Below are 23,091 nucleotides of genomic sequence, written 5' to 3' on the forward strand. Positions count from 1 at the left end.
AGGGGGCAGAAATAATATTTCTAGCAAATCCACATACCTCAATCACATTTAATTTCACAAAATTTACATCTAAAAAGCATTGTTCCAACTAACAAACCATCTGGTGCTAGTCTAAGATAGAGATGGCTGAAGTGCTCCTGATTCCAGTATTTTAGGTGTTAAATCTCCATTCTAACATTGTCAATCCTCAACTGGAGTACTCAAATATTAACTAGCTTCCTCTAGGATATAAATTAATATGTATACCACATTCTATGTGAATTATTTTAATTATATTACAGGCCATATACAAATTATATATAGGTTTAGTCTTCCTTAATATTGCAAGTTGAGTCTGTGAGAGAAAAAATTAGGATGAATTGAGAATAACTAGAATTCAGAATTCTTTTTCATTAAGTGATGACTGTGTTAACTCATATTCCTGGTTAGGTAGCAAGTCCTATGAACTGTGATTTTCTCCTAACAGCTAAAGAGCAGGAAAAAAATGGACTTATTCTAGTTAATGATTTGCTTTTTCTATTTTTATAGAAAAAATGAAGTAAATTATTTCACTTTTCTTAGTGCTATTACTATTTTCTCAGGAAGATAGATCTTCCAAATTTTAGGAAACGATGAATCTAAGTCCTATATTGCTCTCATTTCCTTTTTCTCTTTGTCTCTCTTCTGTTGTAGCCCTTCCCTCACTGCTAAGCCTTCACCCTGACTCTACCCTGCCCCCACTGCCTTTTGTTCTTTGGAAGACACTCATTAACATTTGCTAATGTATGCTAATGAGCAATAATTAGCATCTCTAATGTGAACAAAAGCAGTGCTACAAAGGAAGGGTAAAGATGTGTACAGAGTTCAGCCAGCCTTTTATGCTTCTTTATGCCTTAGGAACAATCCTCTTCTTTCAGTTCTTTCACAATTCTTTAGTGTTTTTTGTTTGTTTCATTTTGTTTGCTTATCCATGAACCCTGACAATCATTCTTCTTCTTGAGTTGGAATATTGCAAAAATGCTATGGAGGACAGAAAGATTCCTTTTTGTCCTAGATAACCCAAGGATATAAGCATAGCTGCTAACAGGTTATAATGCACATTTGTATTTTCATCTGGTTGTTATTTTGGTATCCTATTACTAGAAAAGATTTTAACCAGAAAACCTCACACAGGATAATGTATTTCATTTTACCACACTTATTTACAGTGGTTGCCCTTTATGGTAGTAATTGCAATGTGAAAGCATACACTCTGAATATATATTATGACAGCATGGTTAAATAAGAAATGTTCCCTCCCTCGAACAATCTAAATGCAAAGAAAATGCAAGACTCACTGCTTACTTTTTCATAACCACAGAGGGCTCTAAATGTCTTTGTAAATAGCTATTTATTTATTGAATATGTATAGTTTTTTTTTTGAAAAAGCCAGCCCTCCAAACCACATAGAGTAAGAGCTGTTTTTGTTCTTTCTGTAGACTGATGGTGTCGTGAAATACCTAATTGCAGTTTCTCACGAATACTCCAGCATGTAATTTGCCATTTGCAGAACGAGGCTTCACATTTCATATTTGCTCTTCCAGCTCAGGGGTGGTAGAATTTGGAAACATACCAGCAACCCACTTCAGTCAGCCTGTGTTTAATTATAATTTCACGTACAATAAAAGCAGAAGGAAAACGTGCAAAAAAATTGGTGTGCATCCCTTTCCCCTCCTTCTTACGTATATAAAAAAAGATTTATTTCCATTGTAAAAGGATAGAATGGAGATCTTTATTTTGAGTAGATTTTCTATTTTTGTTCTTTCTGTTTGCCTCAGAGTTAGCGTCCTCTCTCTGTGACCTCACGGTAAAATGTGTTTCTCCGTAGGCTTCATCCTATTCTATTTATCAACTATATTGTGTTTATCAACTATTTTATATTGTGTTTTTAATAAAGCAGACATCAGCAGCTATTTATTTTCTACTTCTGAGGGCCCAAAGAGTCTCAAAAAATGAGTGTAATCTAGAAGGAAAAACATTGAAGAGTGACAGCTATTATAACAGTTGTAATTTTTGCCTGCCTCCCTCTTTTGGATTGGTGAGTCCTACCAAAAACCAAAACTATTATTCTCTTTGTAATTTTGAAACCACAGAGATTGAAAATAACTATTTAGTATCTCCAAGATATTATAATGTTTGAAAATGTGACCAGTTTTGGAGGCATTTATTACACAAGTTTCCAGTACAGTGTTTTTGAATGTCTGCGCCCTCTGGTTTTCACAAAACTGGTCTTAAGGAAGATAAGATACTGGTACACACAGAAGAAATATCAGCCTACGTTTGTCACATTAAATCTTATCCCCAGATACTTTGATGATATTTAAGTGTAATGATCTCATTCTGTGTTTCTCACTCCTGATAATTTTTTAAATGTCTTATAGCTTATAGGTTTATTAAGGTATTTGATTTATGTAAGAACTAAATAATTATTCTCTTCATTCAATGGCTTCTGAAATATTATGTTTAATTCCATCATTTGAAGGACTTGGGATTGTTATAAACAAATGGCACGAGCTTCTTTTTGTCCTGACCTAGAAGTAGCAAAAATAAAGGGAGGTGCTTAGTTAACCTGAGTGAGATTTAATAATCTTGGGTATATTTTATTCTAGAGTAGAAGAATTGCACCCTCTTATTTTTATTCAGTTTCATATGCAGTAGCTTCTGTTCCCTACTTCACAACCACCAATAGTGTTATCATAAATTCAGAGAGTTGGGCTGCATTAGCCCATTCTTGCACTGCTATAAAGAACTACCTGAGACAGGGTAACCTGTAAAGAAAATAGGCTTAATTGGCTCATAGTTCTGCAGGCTGTACAGAAAGCATGGCTGCTTTCTGCTATCCAGCCTCCTCATGGAGGCCTCAGGAAACTTACAATCATGGCAGAAGGCAAAGTTGAGGAAGGAGATAATTCCTACATGGCCGGAGCAGGAGGAAGAGAGAGAAGGGGAAGGTGCTACACACTTTTAAACAAGATCTTGTGAGAACTCACTATTCCAAGAACAGCAAAGGGAAAGTCTGTGCCCATGATCCAGTCACTTCCCACCAGGCCGCTCTTCCAACACTGGGGATTACAATTAGACATGAGATTTTGGCACAAATTTGAACCATATCCTGGGCCATTCTCTATATGGAGATGATGCCTGAATATGATTTGGTGACTCAATCTAGCATCCAAGTGGCTCATTGTTGGGCAATTCTTCTTTAGTCTTCTTTAGGGCTAATTTTACTCATTCCTTTTGAAATTTGGATTGATTTACTTTTTGTTTGGTTTTAAGAAAAGCAAAATATCTAAATGCTGTTCTTGGCATAGCTTATATACATATACATGCATACACATGTGTAATTTTCTTCAGATCAAAATATGCATCCACATCATTCGTATTGCCATAATCAGAAATTAGTAATTTGAGGGGCAATGAATGACCTTATACCTAGATTTTTCAGAGTACAATATTACACAGTGTGTATTCATAAGAATGCTGCCTTTTAAAGAGGTTTTTTTAAAAATCATAGCTTATTTTTTATAGTTTCACTGGTCTGTCTTCCCTTTTCTCTCTTTTTTTCCCCCTTGAGAAGAGAGATTTCACATTTTTGTTAAGGGGCTCATAATTTCCTTATGAAATATGACAAATTTCACTTTCTCTTAAAAATTATTTTATTCACATTTTCTAGCTTTTCACCTTCAAATTCTTGTTAAAGCAAAATATTAATAGTACAGATAGCTGAAGTTGGCCTGAGTTTAGTTAACCTGAGGCTACACATTATATATATATATAAAATATTTATTTGTCATATGTAGCAAGACTAAAATGCAAAATTTTGCTTTTTATTTATTCTTTTCCAGTATCATTTACTGTAATTCTCACCCCATATTTATTCTTTTACTTCTCTTTCTGTTTCTCTCCTTTCTCCTCTCATTCTTTTTGTTTCTTTTCTTCTCCCTACCCTATCTTTTAGTTCCATACTTTTGAATTGCTATAGTAGACTCAAATCTAAGCAAGAGGTATATTAGTAAATTGTTCAGTCTTTTAACAAAGTATCAGTCAGAGAAGCACAGCCCAGGGATAAACCAAAAGCAGAAATAAAACTGAGGAATTAATAATCTAATTCGTGTTGTTTGCTTTACATTATAGGTGGTTCATTTCATAGCCTACATCTTCAATTTCTCAATTCTCATTAGATCTTTCTTAACAGCATATAAGACCATTCTAACTAGCAAAAATAGCTGAATCCTTTTACTCACTGCCCATCAGTTCATAAAGCCACTTGAATTCAGCTTTTTGCCCACACAACTGCACTAACTATATGCCTGCCAAGATCATCAATATCTCTACATTGTCAAATCCAGTGGTCAATTTTCAGTCCTCATTGTACTTAGCAACTTATGATACGTCTCTGATGCACATCTTCTGCCGTCCACAATCTCTGACTTTCCTTCTACTTAAGAGCTGATTGTTCATTTTTAGTTTCTTCAGTTTGTTCTTCTGTTCCTCACCATTTTGAGTCTCCTTTTTCTGTTTTGTTTACCCTCATTTTCTTTGTTATCTCATCTGGTCTTATGGCTTTAAATACAATGTTTATGCTGATAATTCCCTAATTCATATTTCCAGTCCAGACCTTTCTTCTGAACTCCAGGCTCAAATATTCAATTGCCTACTTAATGTCATGCTTGGATGTCTAGATGGTACCTGAAATCCAACGGATCTGATTAAACTCCTGATCTTTAACAGCTCCTACCTAAGCTATTCTCCCTACAGTCTTCCATCTTCTTTTCCTATAATTCCATTCTTCAGGTGCTCAAGCCAAGAACCAGTTGCTATCCTTGATTTCTCTATTTCTCTCACATCCTACAGGGATGACATGGGTTCATTTATGCCTGTCATGCCATTGATTAACATCCCTATCAAGAAAGTTTAGTCTGAGGTAAAAGACATCCAATTTGTATGAGAAGGGCCAACGTTGACATTCTTTGTACACAAAAAAGAATCCTGAGAAGAAACACAAAAGAGCTAAATAATACATTGCTATTGCAGCTCAAGCAGACTGGATAAGAGACCCATACCTAATCTCAAATCTTACTGTTATAAAGTCATTCTTTTTTTTTTGAGACGGAGTCTTGCTCTTTTGCCCAGGCCGGACTGCAGTGATGCTATCTCAGCTCACTGCAAGCTCTGCCTCCCGGGTTCATACCATTCTCCTGCCTCAGCCTCCCGAGTAGCTGGGACTAGAGGCACCCACCACCACGCCCAGCTAATTTTTTATATTTTTAGTAGAGATGGAGTTTCACCATGTTAGCCAGGATGGTCTCGATCTCCTGACCTCATGATCCACCCTCCTCGGCCATTTTTTTTTTTTTTTTAAGAGGGAGTCTTACTCTGTGGACCAGGGTGGAGAGCAGTGGCACAATCTCGGCTCACTGCAACCTCTGCCTCCCGGGTTCAGGTGATTCTCCTGACTCAGCCTCCTGAGTAGCTGGGATTACAGGCACCCGCCACCAAGCCCAGCTAATTTTTGTGTTCGTAGTAGAGGCGGGGTTTCACCTTGTTGTCCAGGCTGGTCTTGAACTCCTGACCTCAAGTGATCTGTCCACCTTGGCCTCCCAAAGTGCTGGGATTACAGGCGTGAGCCACCGCACCTGGCCTATAAAGTCATTCTTTTGCATCAAATAGTAAGACTCATTAAAGGCAGTGGTATTTTCTTTTACTGTCTACAAACCCTTATCCAAGAGCATTTTCTCTGTATTCCTTTGTGAGCACACAATAAATGGTAATTCAATAAGTGAATTTTCAGTTTCCAAAATAATAATCTGGAGCTATAAACATTGCTTCAAGAAGTAAATGTGGGTCAGAGAAAAAGGCAATACCATTCAACTCTTCTGGCCACTTGGTCACTGTGTTATCCTGAAGAAGCATAAACTACTTTCAGCATTATAGATTAAAAAAGAAGCCCCAGAACAACATCCACTTTTCTGAACGGCTCCTATGCCTCTGAAATGTGACATTTTGCTGTTGTTTCTTTTTGCTGTTTTTAATTACTGAGTCTATCTGCATGAAATAAGGATCTGGGTTGCCTAGGAGTTCATCTGCTCCTATTGCATATTCCACTTTTAACTACACATACTTCAATGCAGTTTTGCTTGCTGCCTCCAACATTTTGACAGACTTCCCCTCCTCTTCCTTCACTATCCTCCCATCACTCTCCAGGAGAGAAGGTTATTTTTAAAGTGCATGATCAATAGGCATTGGGGAGCAACTGAGGCATGAAGAGATCACACAATTGGGAATAAGGTACTAGGGACTGCTGAGAGAAGGAATGGCAACAGGCCATCTCAGAGATTGAGAAAGGAAAGGGTTTGTAACTCCCATTCAAGTATTCTGAGCTATCTCTTTGCACAGGTTTTTGTCTTGGAAGGAGTTCTTAACATAGTTCTTTAGCATTGCTTTAAGTTGAAGGAGATATAGGCCAAGTGCTGATAGTTACTTTTCAGGCCAAATAATGTTCCATTAAATCGAGTTTGCTCTGAGGATCTTGATAGTGTCTTAAATCTCCTGGTCAGAGTGCTGCTATTTGGTTTTTGATGCTTGTGATGCCTTTGCTGAGGGTTTGAATCAAGAACAAAACAAGTATTATCACAATGACTATAAAACATGACTATTCCATGATCAGACAAAGGAATGCTGTTAAGCAAAGAAGGCACCTAAGGAGAAATGTGGAGATGATCATGCACAGACCAGAATCACCATTGGAAAACCAACTCAAGAGGAGGGAATGGGTCATTTCTGCAGCATTCTTCATTGCATCACTGAGAAATCACAGCTCTGTTTTAGTTCTCTACTTGCCAACACAGGGAATATCTTCCCTTATGGAATTTTAGGTTTTATTTAATGGTTATTTATAAACTATTCTTTCTGTGCCAGAGAAGATGATTCATGACTCTAGCCCTGCTTTTTCTCTCCCTTGGTTATTAGAGGAAACTGAGTTGTTGCTTATCTCTTTAGCTTGGGATACCTTATTCTGCTCTTTTTATTTAATATATAATCTTTCCTAAGGGTTTCCTTATATTTCTGTTCATTTAGTAGATTTTTCTATTTTATTTAATTAACTTTATATTATCACATTCTAGTGAAATAATCATCACAAATCAGCCTAATACATTGTGCAAATGTTTTAAAAATTTACTTTGGCTGTGCATATAGCAAAGCAGGCTGTGGGTCAGCATTTGCTATTTGTCCTCAGCTGTTTCTTCTTTATATATAACTGATAAGACCCTGCTCCAATGTTAATCTTATATCATTAAAATTCTTTCCTAGAGAATCCTTCTTTGACTGAAGAAGCTTAGTGGTGACATTAATTGCAAATAAAAGACCATGACCTATTGTAGAATGTGGAATATCTCCTTAGAAGTGTCTGCCTTCATTATTGCAAACTTTCAGTAGTGACATAAAGATCTTTGTCCTGTGTAGATTCAGTTGCAGCCAGCAACAGAAGGCATATTTTCACTTTGAACAAAAGAACATTTATTTTCACATTCTGTGGCTGATGTTGAGTGATAACATTTTTGCATATCCTAAAATTTTTTACCCAGATGCTGTTTAAAGGCAAAAAGTGCTTTTACAGTAATTTTCTTTGTGAATGGAATTTACACTCTTGGCATGTGTTGCCTTTTCAATATGCCTGTCAAATTCTGAATAATAACCTTTGACAGTGAGTGAACAGAAACAAAACCAGAGGTTGTTTCATCTGTTCACAGCAACATTGTTTGTCATCTTTGCTTTTTTGGACAAATGCCATTCCACCTTAAATAAAAATATGATAAAATTCATGTTTTATAAGCAAGTTAATAGACTTTGATTATTAAGAAATATTCTAATTTTTCCAAGGCAAGAAACCTGTGATGAATGAACATTCAGTTGACAAAAGAAAAAATACGCCAATAAATATTTTTTTCATATTACTGTAGTGTTAAAAATTTTATAAAACTTTTATACGCCTTTATAAAAATGAAGCAAAGCTAAAAAGAAGATGCTGTATGTGTATGGGGTGAGGAATAAACAGAAAAAGTGTCCTTTGTCTTGGAAAGAACTGTAAAATCACCTATCTCCATATTGCCAAAGGGAATCACATATTGGGAAATTTAGGCTATATTAATATAATACCTATAAAAATCATTGAAATAGAAAAGATCTGGCTTTAAGCATTTTTCTAAAGACTTTTTCATGCTTGGTAAAAGTGGTTGGAATAAATTATTCTCTATTTTTAAGTAGTTAATTTGGTTATTAACCTAATTGGTACGGGCATGTGGATATAGCTTTATTAACAACTCAATTTCTCATGAAATAAAATAACCTAACAAACCCCAAGTATACTTATTGCAATACAGAATTTATTTTGCTTGAAGTTATTTTGAATTGAGCTGATAACTTATAACTTTGAATTGGGCTTATAACTGTTATGTTTTGCAAATCCCTGAAGATTATGAGATAGAAAAATCTTTGCATGGCATTGTATAAGATGCTGTAGCTGCATATCTTTAATAAATTGTGCTCATTTTGACAAGTTTATGGAAAAAATTGTATTAACTGCACAAAAACATTGTGATAAAAACAATAAAAGTAAAAAACACTTACTAACAATTGTACAGGCATTTAAATAATTGCTGTACTGTTTTCTTTCCTCAACAGTACAAATCAAAGTGGAGGAAAAAGAAGACGAGACTGAGGAAAGCTCAAGTAAGTGGTGATGGGCCACTTGGGATACATTTCCTATGGAATACCAGTAAACTCAAGGAATTTATCCTCTTGTGGACTTGAGCTACCATATATAAGCAGAAGTGTATGTGGATAACTTTTGATGGTCTCACAGGAGGAATCAAGTTCAGCAAACACCCTAGAGTCTATCCAGTTGGCACTGTAGGGGCCAAGACCATGTTCCCTTGATTGTTTGCTAAAAAATCAACAAGCAAAAGACATATTAATAGGAGAAAAGGCATATAATTTTATAGAACTTGCATTCATTAAAGCCTTAGGATGAAGACCCAAAGATACAGAAAATTGTCTATTTTTATGCTTAGGTTCAACAAAGTGTGGACAGCAGTGTAGAAATATGATTGGACAAAAAGGGTATAATCTAATGTTTACACACTGAGTGGGGAAACACAACAAGGCCTGTCTGCCTAGATTCTTCTTGGCCTCTCTAAGCATGCATTTCTTTCTTCTGGGTATGGGGCAGGGACCCTCTTTGGAATGAGGGTCTTATGATCTACACTCAAACAAGGTAGGTCGGATGATTTCTTGATGACCAGTTTTTACACAGACAGGGCAGAGGGAATGTTAGAGTAGTATTTTTAGGCTTTATGCATTTGAGAAGAATGTTTATTCTGCTGTTATTGGGTAGAATGTTCTGTATATGTCTGCTAGGTCTATTTGATCTATAATGTTGTTCATGTCTGCTGTTTCCTTATTGATTTTCTGTCTAGATGTTCTATCCATTATGGAATGTAATGTAGGGTATTGAAGTTTCCTACTATAATTATATTGCTGTGTATTTTCTCTCTTGAATTTCGTTAATGTTTATATATTTAGGTGCTCTGATGTTGGATGCATATATACTTATAATTGTGATATCTTCCTGGTAAATTGACCCTTTTATTACTATATAATGCTCTTATTTGTTGCTTATGGCAGTTTTATACTAAAAGTATATCTTGTCCGATATAAGTATAGCCACCCCTGTTCTTTTTTAGCTACCATTTGCATGGCATATCATTTTCTGTTCCTTCACTTTCATCCTATGTGTGTCCTTAAATCTAAGGTGAATCTTTTATAGTTAGCATACAGTTGTTTCTTTTCTTTGGTTTGTTTTTTAATTCATTCAGCCACTTTATGTCTTTTGATTGGGAAGTTCAATCCACTTAAACTTAAAGTATTATTGATAGAGCAAAACTTACTTTTGCCATTTTGTTCATTGTTTTCTGTCTTGAAGCTCTTTTGTCACTTTTTTATCTCGTGCTATTCTCTTTTATATTTTATTGATTTTTATTATAATGATATATTTTGATTCCTTTCTCTTTTTCTTTTGTGTATCTTCTATAGAAATTTTATTGTGGTTACCATAGGACTTACGTTCAACATCTTATAATTATAAAAGTCCTATTTTAAGCAGAAAACAATTTAACCTCAATTGCATACTAAAACTGTACACTTCTACTTTCCCTGACACTTAATGTTATTGACATCTTGATTTACATATTTTTATATTATGCATCCATTAACATATTCTTATAGTTACTCTTAATACTTTTTTACTTTTATAATACAATTAAAAGTTACCAATATACTGTCATTAAAGTATTATAGTATCCTGTATGTGTCTATATATTTACCTTTACCAGAGAGTTTTATATTTTCATGTGATTTTGTGTTGCTCTTTAGTGTCCTCTCTTTTCAACCTGAAGAACTTCCTTTAGTATTACTTGTAAGAAAAGTCTAAGGGTGATTAACTTAGATTTTGTTTGTCTGAGAGTCTTTATTTCTCGGTCATTTATAAAGGACAGACTTGCTGAGCATAGCGTTCTTGGCTGTCAGGTTTCTTCTTTTCAGCACTTTTAAAATATCATCCTACTTTCTTCTGGCCTGCATAGTTTCTGCTAAGAAATGATAGTCTTATGAAGGTTTCCTTGTACATGACAAGTTGCTTTTCTGTTTCTTTCAAAATTCTGTCTTTGTCTTTGACTTCTGGCAATTTAAGTATAATATAACTTGGTGTGGATTTATTTGGGTTCACATAATTTAGGGTCTGTGGGCTTCCTGAATCTGAGGGTCCATTTCCTTCCCCAGATTTGGGAAGATTTTGGCTGTTATTTTCTTTGAATAGTCTTCCTGGCCTTTTCTTTCTTTTATTCTCCTTCAGAAGTCCCATAGTGTATACATATTGGTCTGCTTGTTGATCCCTCATAAAACTTTCTTCACTTTTTCTTATTCTTTTTATGGTTTTTCTCTTCTAACTATAATTTCAAACATCCTATGTTTCAATTTGGTAATTCTTTCTTTTGCTTGATCGAATCTGCTGTTAGACCTCTGTAGTGAATTTTTGTTACTCTATTCTTCAGTTATTGTGTTCAGTTATTGTCTTGTACTCTTCAATATTTATCTCTGGTTATTTTTATATTTTTATTTCTGTTGAAATTCTCACTTTGTTCATGCATTTTTCTTCTGAATTTGTTGAGCATCTTTATGAGTTATTTTTAATAGTCTGTTAAGTAATTCATATATCTCCATTATATTAGGGCTGGTTTCTGGAGCTTTATCTTCTTCTCTTGTTTGGGGCATGTTTTCCTGTTTCTTTGTTTTTCTTGATTTTGTTTGTTTGTTTTGGTATCCATATATTAGAAAAAACCAGTTCTTTTCCCAGCCTTCAGGAGAAGGATTAGCCTTGTACAGGCTCACCAATGAGCCAGGCCAGAGATTCTTGGGCCTCTCAAACATTTCCTGTGCATGCATTATCTCTGGACTTGTGTGTGTAAATTCCCAATAAGAGGGATTTTTCAGCTGACCTTTTTCTTTTTAAGAATTCATAATCTCTTGTTCCCTCCAGTGTCCTTCTGTCATAACATGTGTCTTCTGAGGAAGCAGCATGTCCTGAGTTCTTTTTTTTGTTTCCAGTGGCCCCTAGGCATCAACAGCGTGCTGGGTCCTGTCCATGCTCTGAGACTGGACATTCCCTTAGGCAGCCTCCTGAAAAGTCTGAACATAGGGTATATATTTCAGTCTTTTATTTCCCATTTCAGGGGCAAGTCAAGGGCTGGAATTCTTGCCAATTGTGTCATGCTGAACTGGGGGAAGGGGTTCTGGTGAATGAGTACAAACTAATTCAAAACTTCACCTTTGTTCTCCGTGGCCCTGGGCCATCTAGAATATGCTGGGTCCTATTAGTGCTCTAGGAGACAAGTGGGACAGAAGCCAGTCCAGTCATTTTTTCCAAAAGTTGGAATGTTGGATGCACTATCCAACTGTTTTTCTTCCCAGAGAGGTGCAGATTTCGTGTTTATCATCTGGTCACTCTGTGCTAAGGTGGGGGAGTGGCTATTTGAGTGAGGCATACTATTCAAACGGCTATCTTTGCTCTCATTGGTTCCCAACCAGAGGTCTTTTCCTGTCAGTGATCAGATTCTGGCAAGACAGAAACCAGTCCTTTGGGAACCTCCAGAAAAATCAGAATGTTGGACACATGGTTCAGTTGTTTTCTCCCCTCCCCAGGGAGAAACTGGGAGATAATGGTTTCCTCCCAATTGTATGGTGTTGTGTTAGCAGAGAGGGATTATGGTGTGAGGGTGTGCCAGATTTTTCTACCAGCTACCTAGCTGATTTTGGGTTCATCTAGGGTGCAGGCACCTTTCAACTAGTTTCTGAATTTCTCACGAAGGGAGCTTATCTCCACATTGTAGTTGAACTTTTATGTCCATGAGGGAAGGCCAGTCCAGGGCTTCCTATTCTGTCATCTTGTTGATGTCATCCCAGTAGTTTAGTTTTAATACAAAAAATACTAAAATTCAGAATACCAAGTAGCTGCTTGGGTTTGTGAGTTATTAGTGGGTGAATTGTTTCTCGCCTCCTGTCAAGTTTTTGTCGTTTCTTTAATTAGTGACTAATGTGGCTAATAAAAGCTGGGTAAATATTCAGAATGCCACGATGGGGTTCAAATAACATACATTTGCCACAATATTAAACAAACAGAAACTCACTCTTGATTTGGATGACAGAATATATATACAGTTTTCCAAGCCCAGTTAGAAAAGTTATTACAGGCCGGGCACGATATCTCACGCCTGTAATCCCAGCACTTTGGGAGGCTGAGGCAGGTGAATCACTTGAGGCCAGGAGTTCAAGACCAGCCTGGCCAACATGGTGAAACCCCATCTCTACTAAAAATACGAAAAATTAGCTGGGTGTGATGGCGCACACCTGTATTCCCAACTACACAGGAGGCTGAGACAAGAGAATCGTGTGAACTCTGGAGCTAGAGGTTGCAGTGAGCCGAGACTATGCTATTGTACTCCAGCCTGGGTGATAGAACAAAATTATGTCTCAAAAAAAAAAAAAAAAAAGTAAAGTTATTCTGTTTTTTTCTCTCTGCTACCTGACATTTAGTAATATATGTAATATTTAGATCTTATACCTGAAATATCAATAAAAAAGTTTTAACAAGTGGTAATTAAAGATAATTTTGAAAAAATAAAATGATGACTCACACGTATGTGAAAAGAACATATTTAACTAATAAAACAACTTGTGAGATGCTATAATCAGTTCAAAGGAAAGTCCAAAGAATAAATACATTTATAGATAATAAATATCGAAATGATTGTACAAATGAAAGCAAAGTTGTTTTTTGAAAGGGGGCTTGTCTCTCCTTTGGAAAGAGTTCATTTGTATGTCTACAGATAAAAAGTGTTTTGTATTGCTATATATGGTTACGTATAATTTTCAAAGTTCTCATATAGTTCTCATAAAATCAGAATCAGATAACACAGAAAGGTATGCTGCAGATAATTCATAGTTTTCCATTGAAATATAATTTTTTCTCTGGGGTAGCCTCTATTTAAGGGAGTAATGATAACTGTAATATTTAATTTTTTACAATAGTTTATGCTAAATGTTGGAAGTTAGGAGCAATAGAAATGAAACTGAAATAGTAATGTTATGTTATAAACTTTGTGAAGGAAATTTTATCTTTTATCTTAATTATCTCTCTATTCTTTGCCTGGAAGTATCCTAAAACTTTATGAACACATGAGGCATTCATTGTTAGTTGATGATTAAACAAAATAATGCTATCATTATTCTCAATTTTACATTAAATTTATAAGTTACCTATTTCTATTCATAAGAAATAAATGATCAAGCAAATGTGTATACTACTATTTTTTTTTAAAGAAAAGAACAAAAATATTGAGAGAAAAGGAGAAAAATATTTAGAATCAAGAATGAAGAAAATTTAAATTGGGAGGAACATCAAAGTTTGAATGAATTTCTCCAAAATTATTCTAGTTTGTAGCACCTCTTTAATGTTCCTCTTCTTTGTTCTAAGATAGAAGTAGCAATAAATATGAAGTGGTTAATCACTCAACAATTATGTAATGGAATGGTAATCTCTAAACTTGGACTTACTTGAATGGTCTTAGAGGTCATGGTATGATGTTAACCACCAAGCTATTTAGTTACTCAAGTAAATGAAGACTAGAACTTCTTCAAAAACTTATTAAAATTTGGGAATCCACATTCACCTATTTGAGTCAATGAACCACAATGGAAATGGAAATCTAGATACGTTTATTTAAATGATGGGCTATGAAATATGTATTCCATGATGCATCCCATCATGATGTGGAGAATTGCTAGACTGTGCTGTCAGATGTGTAATAATAGTTATTAAAAACTAAGAATAAGCTTGGTAGTGGGAGGAAGCATTTTCTGACATTACTCATTGAATCAAGTGCTATGTTTAGGTGAAGAGGAAGAGGAGGAGGAAGATAAGCTACCTCGAAGAGAGAGCTTGAGACCAAAGAGGAAACGGACCAGAGATGTTATCAATGAGGATGACCCAGAACCTGAACCAGAGGATGAAGAAACAAGGAAGGCAAGAGAAAAAGAGAGGAGGAGGAGGCTAAAGAGAGGAGCGTAAGTTAGTTCTCAGAGTCTTTCAAAAGTTCCAATGCTGAAGAAGATCACTCCTTTCAGATACTCTTTGACCTTCAAATTGGTAATTAAAACTGCTTTTAGAAAGACAGCCTTGATCTGATGATGCTATTTTATTCTACTTAATTAAATGTATTTTAATGGTCAAAATAGAACTTTAAAATGAATATATATTAAAAATGGACCATGAGAAATTCTCTTATGAAGGATCTGAATTATCAAGGTCATTGACATATTACAGTTAATTTAAATATTTTAAAATTTCCCCACTAATTGTTTGCATTGTTATCTAGGTTAAGTAGAAACTCCTAAATAGTGAGCACACATCACTTTATCTTACAGAGCAGGGGTTGGAAAATTATGGCTAAATCCAGCCCAAGAGGTAAGAATGGTTTTTATAGCTTTAAAGGGTCATTAATAAAAAGCAAAGACAAATAAGGGACAGAGTTGTATATCTCACTCAAAGCTTAAAATGTTAACTATTTGGCCCTTTACAGAAAGAAAGTGTGCTAGCGCTTGTTACAGAGGATTTGGGTTGTCATTTTCTTTTTAATACAGCTCAATATCTTTTAGTTCCACCAAGAAAATATTTTAGTAAATGCTGACTTTGTGTAGAATAATTCATTAAATGCTGTTTAGGAAAAATCCAAGAAAATACTTTTCTTCTTTTTGCTTTTTGGAAATTTGCAGATAGCAGGCAGGTAGGAAAAGTGTGTGTGTAAAACACCTCTAATTAAAGAGAAAACCTAGACCCTTTGGAAAGAATGCCAGAGAACAGCCAACCTGTTCCACAACTCACAGGTAATAGGGCCATGTGAGTTGCCATCAGGTGGTGGAATCTCCTCCAAACACTCCTAGGACTTTGAAGCATGAGCAACTTTCTAAGATGTCCTCCCAAGATGACACACTTCTGTACTCAATAGCTCTAACTATTGTGTTATTCCTTATAAATGATTGTCATTAAAAACAACTGAATGAAAAATTTGTCAAGTAGAGAAGCTTAGCATTAACAAACAATGGTTTCTTTTAGAATAAGAATAACCCCATCTACTTCATGTCTAAGTTTTCCTCCTCCTCTTCCCCAGCTTTTCCTTTCTCCCTTTTGAATACCAAGACAAAACTTGCTTTTAAATTTTGATTCTAGTATTTTTGATTTATATCTGCTTTTAAAGTTTCTTTATGCTTTATTCCTTTCAAAAATAAAATGCAACACCTTTTTATGTCCCATGTATTACTATGATTGTTAGTTCCATTATTATGTAGTAATAGTTCCTATTTAGCAAAAATTATGCTTTCCAACGGTGGTATTTCATTGAGAAAACATCACCAATTGATGTATGCATGATATAGGTTGTGTTCCAAAATTTGCTTTTCCTCTCTATTTATGCCTCAAAAAAATCCTTTTAAAAAGATGAGTTGGGCAGAAATTCCTCTGCTCTCTTCATCTGCTGATGGCCCTCATGGCAACTGCTCAACTTCTAGGAAATGGGGCCATGTGAAGCAACTGGATCCTGTGGCTATGACAGCGTCTCTTCCTAGCTGGCCTCACTTTCATTTTGATCTTGAGAATCAAGATCCCTTACCTCCCACTCTTCCACATAACCCAACTGTCTCCATAGGTTTTGCAAATTGTATTTTTGCTGTGACAATTTGTGCATCTATTATAAATAGTATCAGAAATTAGTTGTGATTATTGATAGTTCTGTTCTCTATTTTAGAGTCTATTTTCTATTGTTCATTTTGAAGATAAACATCTTTTTTTTAAAAGAAAATCTTAGATAATATTTTTAAGAAAGATTAGTAGGCAAATCAGGGCACAATTATTTAGTTTAATTAATTCGGGGTACTTTTTATTTAACTATTCAAGTAATGCCTCAGGGAATTTCCCTTGTATTGACACAACATTTGAAATCAACTAAAACCAAGGTTGTAATGCTAACTATCTTTGGAGGCAGTTAAAAAAACACTGCCTTGTTAGACATTTTGGAGTATTTCCAGTAATATTACAGGCTTTTCCTGACCCAGTTTTAAGTGGATAAGTAATATATTCATAGCAGTGAGAAATTCAGCATATTATGCCTTCTTTTTCCTAACAACTGTTGTTTAAATATATCAAACTTAAGATAGAAAACCATTCTTGCACAGATTAGCCTGAAAATTTAGATGAGGCATGCCTATGCCTTTTAATATGATTAGCCCTTTCTTTGAGTGATTCTAGAAAAGCAGATTTCCTGTAATGCTGGTTAGAAAAGTATTTTAATTACCTTCATATTTGAGGGTAACTTATGTGTCAACAACTGTACCCTGTAACACAGCCTGATCCTCCTGGTGAAATAAACAATTAACAACAGAGACTTAAAAGATATACCAATCTGGGATCATTTAGTACAGGAATAAACGTTTTTCCATACCATAATAATCTCAGAGGTACTTGTTACATTTTAGTGTACTTTGAGCACTGGGTTTATGATGATAAACCTGAGCAATCCAGAAAAGTTTTGTACACATATGCTCATTCAATAAGTTATTTACCCAGCTCTACTTTTGTGCAACCTAATTTGCTTATATCTTTGGGATACTTGGATATGAACACGTAATTGCCCGCAATCTTGCAATCTTCAAAAGTCCGTAATATAGTAAGGGATAGGCCACTTAGATACAAATTATTATGATATAAGACAGTATATGTGTCCCAGAGAAATACAAACAAAGTAGCTTGGAGTCTCAGAGAGGTGAAAACTGTTCTCACAGGGATAATTAGAAAAGGGATTATTAAAGACATTTCATATGATTTTCAAAGGACTTGAAATTTGGACAAGATGAACTTATAAACTATTTAATTAGTGTTAGAATTGTTTCTATTAAAGAGTTTCTGAAAGTTGGCCTGTAGGTTTAGTTACCTGGCAAATCCACACATCAAATAGATAATTCTTTCATTCTTTGGTGATGTTGGATTAGAGATGCTGTTTTACATGTGATTCTTAATGGAAGTTCAGTAATGTAAAGCTTTAAGGTAATTATATGTAAATATCATGAATTATTTTGAAATGGTTGGCAAGTTAAAGGCTTACCATATCAAGCAATTAAATTATTAAGCATAAAGATTTTTTCTAATTGACTTTATTACTGATAATTTCTTGCCATCTGTTTTATTTTATTTTTGCTAGTTTCTGAAAATATTTCAATAAAACTGCTATCTATGTAATTTAAAGTTATTTCTATGTTTGCTTGGAAACAATTGTAATAATTTTAATTAAAACACATCTTTACCTCCTAAGACAAACTAACCCACATATCATTCTAATTGGCAAATTAAAAAAAAGTTGTGGATATAGATGGGGTAAAAAAAAAATCCTGAAAAATTTTATGCCATGGCTGCACAGCATCATAGGCTTTTATATGAAAAACACCAAATAATTAAAATAGAAACAACCCAATGGCTATCAGAGATATATCTTAGAAGAGTGTACTTCCCTGGTTCTCTTGAACCATGATGATTATTCTAAGCAAAATGTTTGAATTGTCCAAAAAACAAACTGTCGATAGGAAGTGTTATTTTAAAGGGTTAATATGAATTTTTGTTTCAGTAATCACAGCATGATTAAAAACTATAGATTGGTGGCAAAGAAAGGAGATTGAAAGTCATTTTGTAAGGTGAACTATAAAACTGTGGCTATGTTCTGTTCCTTAGCTAGAACTTTAAAAAGCAGCTTTTGCCTTATTTCTACTGTGTCTAGTCATAAATTATTTTTCTGAGTAATACCAAATTGGATTACAATTTTTGTTATCGGTCAGTATCTAGTGAGGGGAGAAACTTCAACAGTTAATTGAACAGAGAGAATTTAATAAGTGAATTGTTAGAAGGTATAAATGTTAATTAGACTGCAGAAAATGTAAAAAGAGAACACTAAAGTATCATAGTGACGGTAACTACTGGAAGCAGCTGCCATCCCAAGGGCTGGAGGAACAATGGAAAGGGTTGAAATGAAAACACTGTAGTGTAGAGGAAAGACCCTAGGAGCTGAAACTCAGGCCTCTGCAGAGGGGCTGATGCTCTGTGGTGCTGTTTCTATGGGAGAGGTGATGAAGCTGGTTCTGCTAGTGTTGGTAATATTGGTGATAGGGATTCACTTGCAGTATGGCAAGGACTCTCAGCTCCAGGAGTGAAGAAGAGATGCTAAGGAGGAAGTGTCACCCCACAAAGCAAATAAGAAGCAGAGAGGAAGCCACAGGAAAGATGGAGACCCTCTTCAGTATCCCCTATTGTCAGAGTCTACATTGACCCAGCTAACAAAGCAGAAATATGACTCACAAAATACCAGCCCCAGCACCACAATATTAAAGTGTAGGAGGGTGTGTTTGAAGTTGGGACAATAGCTTAAAAACTGAAATAATCTATTACCAAAAAGCTGATCTCTACAATATGGTATTGCATGCCTCGATTTAAAATTATGTTGCTCTTGTTTAGATTTCGTTTTCTTTGAGTTCTGGACTGTATAGTGTTTTTGTAATACTAGGAACACAGAAAAGAAAAGCTACATCTCATGCTCAGTAGGAACTAAATTCATTTGAAGTCTCTTCAAAGAATTCACTTCCACCAAATATATTGCAAGGTGAATTTTACCAACTGAAGTTATAAGTTTAATTAACAGATAACATTAATTTACCTTTGAGAAATAGATTTTTGTTTTTCCTGATTTTAATTTTTCTTTCTTTCTTTCTCTTGAGACAGGGCTAACAAAATTTTTAAGGGCAAAGACATCTTCACCCCTAATTTATTATCCTTATTGAGAAATAAAATATTTAAATGAAATGTAGACTTGAGGGAAGGTATTCAAGGGAACAAAGAAGAGAGGGAAATATCTTGATATACCTGTAATTATTCTTTCCACAGATTTTCTAGTTCAGAGTGTCTGAGGCTCTAGACATAAAAGAATTGCTTAGGCCGGGTGTGGTGGCTCACGCCTGTAATCCCAGCACTTTGGGAGGCTGGGGTGGGTGGATCACCTGAGGTCAGGAGTTCAAGACCAGCCTAGCCAACATGGTGAAACCCCGTCTCTAATAAAAATACAAAAATTGGCCAGGCAAGATGGCAGGTGCCTGTAATCCCAGCTACTGGGGAGCCTGAGGCAGGAGAATTGCTTGAACCTGAGAAGCGGAGGTTGCAGTGAGCCGAGATTGTCCCACTGCACTCCAGCATGGGCAACAGAACAAGACTCTGTCTCAAAAAAAAAAAAAAAAAAGCCCGGCTCATGCCTGTAATCCCAGCACTTTGGGAGGCCGAGGTGGGCGGATCACCTGAGGTCAGGAGTTAGAGACCAGCCTGGCCAAGATGGTGAAACCCCATCTCTACTAAAAATATAAAAATTAGCCAGGCTAGGTGGTGGGTGTCTGTAATCCCAGCTACTTGGGAGGCTGAGGCAGATTGCTTGAACCTGGGAGGCAGAGGTTGCAGTGAGCCAAGATCACAACATTGCACTATAGCCTGGGTGACAAGAGCGAAACTCCGTCTCAAAAAAAAAAAAAAAAAAAAAGGGTTAGTTCAGATTCAGGAAGGCAAACACTACTGCTTAAATTATAAATTCATAACTGCATCCTGATATCTGCCTTCCTCAAGTACCAAAGTCAAGCAAAGCTTAACTTTATTAAGGTGTTTCTTTTTTACTTTTAAAGAGAAGAAGAAGAAGAAATTGATGAAGAGGAATTGGAAAGATTGAAGGCAGAGTTAGATGAGAAAAGACAAGTGATTGCTACTGTCAAATGCAAACCATGGAAGATGGAGAAGAAAATTGAAGTTCTCAAGTATGGTGCCACTTTTTATAAGTAGAAACACTTTCCCTGATACTGATTTTCTAAATCCTCTGAATATTTCATATATATATATATATATATATATATATACACATATACTGTATATATAGTATATGTAATTCTATATATATCATTTATATGTGACTCATTATATATAATGGTCACAGTCATAAACATGTATATCATATTTCTGCATATATACCCAAATATATGTATATTCACATATATCTGTTCCTTATCACTAGAGAGACTGGGCTAATATTTATAAATTGGAAGCAACTCTGAGAAATTATTTAGAGTCTTTTAAATTCTTTGGTCATCTTTAATCATTTGTTCCTTAAACTGGAGTTTCCTTAGCTTAATACATTTGTTACCATCTCTTTGAAAGAGATAATATATTTGAATTTTACAAGTTTGTGTGGATTGCACACTCTTGTTTCTCTTCAGGGCCCTGGTCTCAAATGAACTTTTCATGTGACAGCTCACATTAAAGCACAGAGAAGATGCTAGGCCAACAGAACAGTAAATAGGATTCCAATTAAAGGTTATGCTAATAGCTATTCCCCGAACATGTCAGTGACCCAGTTTCAGTCTTATGTTGATGCTAATGTGGATGCAAACACAGTCAGAGCACACAGATTTATAAACTCTTCATATGAAAAGTCAAGTGATTATCCTATTCTTGGGGATGGGATGATTCACCCCTGAGGATCACACTATATTTCCCTGCCCTGGTGGTTGGGGGAGGAGGAAAGGGCAGGTAAGGGGAAACTGTTTGTGATAACAGCTATGTTTGCATCTCCTAGTTTTGCCAAAGATTGCATTCTTCCATAAATCATTTTTATAAATAGTAGTAAGTTTTAAAAACTATCCCCTCACAAGCCTATTTAACTCGTAATGCTGTAAAAATGATAGTATAGTATTATTGTCTCTGATGATGAAAACAAGAACTGAAATAGCTATCGGGATAATTCACTTCTAGTCTTGGTTCTGCAAGAGGTTGTGTGCTATTTAAAGGTATCGCTTAATCTCCTGAAGCTTTAGTTACCTCATATCCAAAATAAAGAAAGGTATTCTATATCTTCTCTGTGTGCTTGAAGCGTAGCCATCATTTATAGTATTTTTGTTTTGTTTTGTAGAGTAAGGTTTTCCAAGTCCTAAACAATGGTTTTCCCAGAAAACTTTTGCAACACCACAAAATTGTAGTCTGGGAACTCCCTTTGCATGCTCATGTACACATCCATCATAAATGAAAGCAAAGGCAAGCAGCATCCCACGTTCCACAGAGCTACAAAGTTTGTGTGTGCATGCTCATGTGTCTGTACGTTAAAATAATTTTCATTTAGTGAAGTGATAATGATGCTAAATTATAGGTTTTAAAAATATTCTTACCAGGCAAAATAGAAGTTTGGCAACCCTATGTGATCCCCTCAAATATATTTGAAATATTAATGGCCCATAAAATCCCCAAACCTGGGAACCACAGGTAACTATATATAGAAAGCTTAAAATTGGAGCGATATTGTGAACTTCTAAAATATATGATTGAATAAAAATTCCAAGGACTACCTTTCCTTTCCAACTGCACGGAGGTGTAGAAATACCCCCCTGGTCTTTGCCTGTATCTCTCGTGCAGGATAGTGGAGGAGACAACAGCTTCAGATTTGAGTTAGTATCTCAGATCTCCCATTTAATAGCTGTGCACATTTGATCGAGTTGTGTAGTCTCTCTACACAATTCAGGTTCCTTATGAAATTATACCTTATTGACAGAGTTTTTGGAATTATAAAGTGAGATAATTTATGTAAAACACAGTGCCAGAAGATGGCACATAGCTGGGAAACCTAAGTTGTAGTTATTACTTCGTCTCAGAACAGACTTGATGCCTGATCTCTGAAGGGTGACAAGAGAGATGGAGAGAATTTGGGACCTGGCAAGTCTAGGTGGGAGCAGACCTAGTCACAATCAGACCCCAGAAGCCTTGTGGGATGGTGACACATTGGTACTAGTTTGGATAAACAATAAGATTTTGAGGGTGCAATAGAAGGAAGTAAGGCATTTGACAATTTAACAAAATCCAGGACCAGACCATTCTCAGATCTTCTAAAACATAGCCATAGTCCTGTGACAGATTTCAAGGTCTCAGGCCTTGGTCTGGAGTCCAAGAGTTAAGCAAATTTTAGCAATGGGGAGAGACAGGCATTAGCATTGGAAAGAAGGACAATACGAGCCCTTAGTACGAAAGCAGACACCGACAATGAGGAGACTGCACCTGACTCTAATCTAGACTATAGGGGTCTGTCCGGTGAGTGCAGTGGGGCTCGGTCATGCAAGTCCCCCCCGGTTCAGCCTTCTCCTGCCTCACTCGGTGGGATCGATCTCCTGACCTCGTGATCCGCCTGCCTCGGCCTCCCAAAGTGCTGGGATTACAAGCGTGAGCCACCGCGCCCGGCTGACTATAGGTTTTTTTATTTGGCCCACATGTTTTTTGTTTCTTTTTCTTTTATTTTTTTTTAATCGTGGCAATATATACAATACAAAATTCACCATTTTAACCATGAAATGTAT

The 23,091-nt window shown here is 35.7% G+C and overlaps 1 protein-coding gene across 1 annotated transcript in view; it reads left to right on the forward strand.

Moving 5' to 3' along the window:
• Positions 1–23,091, forward strand: part of TMC1 (transmembrane channel like 1) — a 147,208-nt gene that overhangs the window by 4,860 nt on the left and 119,257 nt on the right. The window contains exons 2-4 of the mRNA XM_032164740.1: positions 8,701–8,748; positions 14,523–14,694; positions 20,386–20,514. Coding sequence (XP_032020631.1) covers positions 8,701–8,748; positions 14,523–14,694; positions 20,386–20,514 — 349 coding nt within the window. The remainder of the gene's footprint in view (positions 1–8,700; positions 8,749–14,522; positions 14,695–20,385; positions 20,515–23,091) is intronic.

Source organism: Hylobates moloch, unplaced genomic scaffold, assembly GCF_009828535.3.
Source record: "Hylobates moloch isolate HMO894 unplaced genomic scaffold, HMol_V3 SCAFFOLD_10, whole genome shotgun sequence".
Taxonomy (NCBI): domain Eukaryota; kingdom Metazoa; phylum Chordata; class Mammalia; order Primates; family Hylobatidae; genus Hylobates; species Hylobates moloch.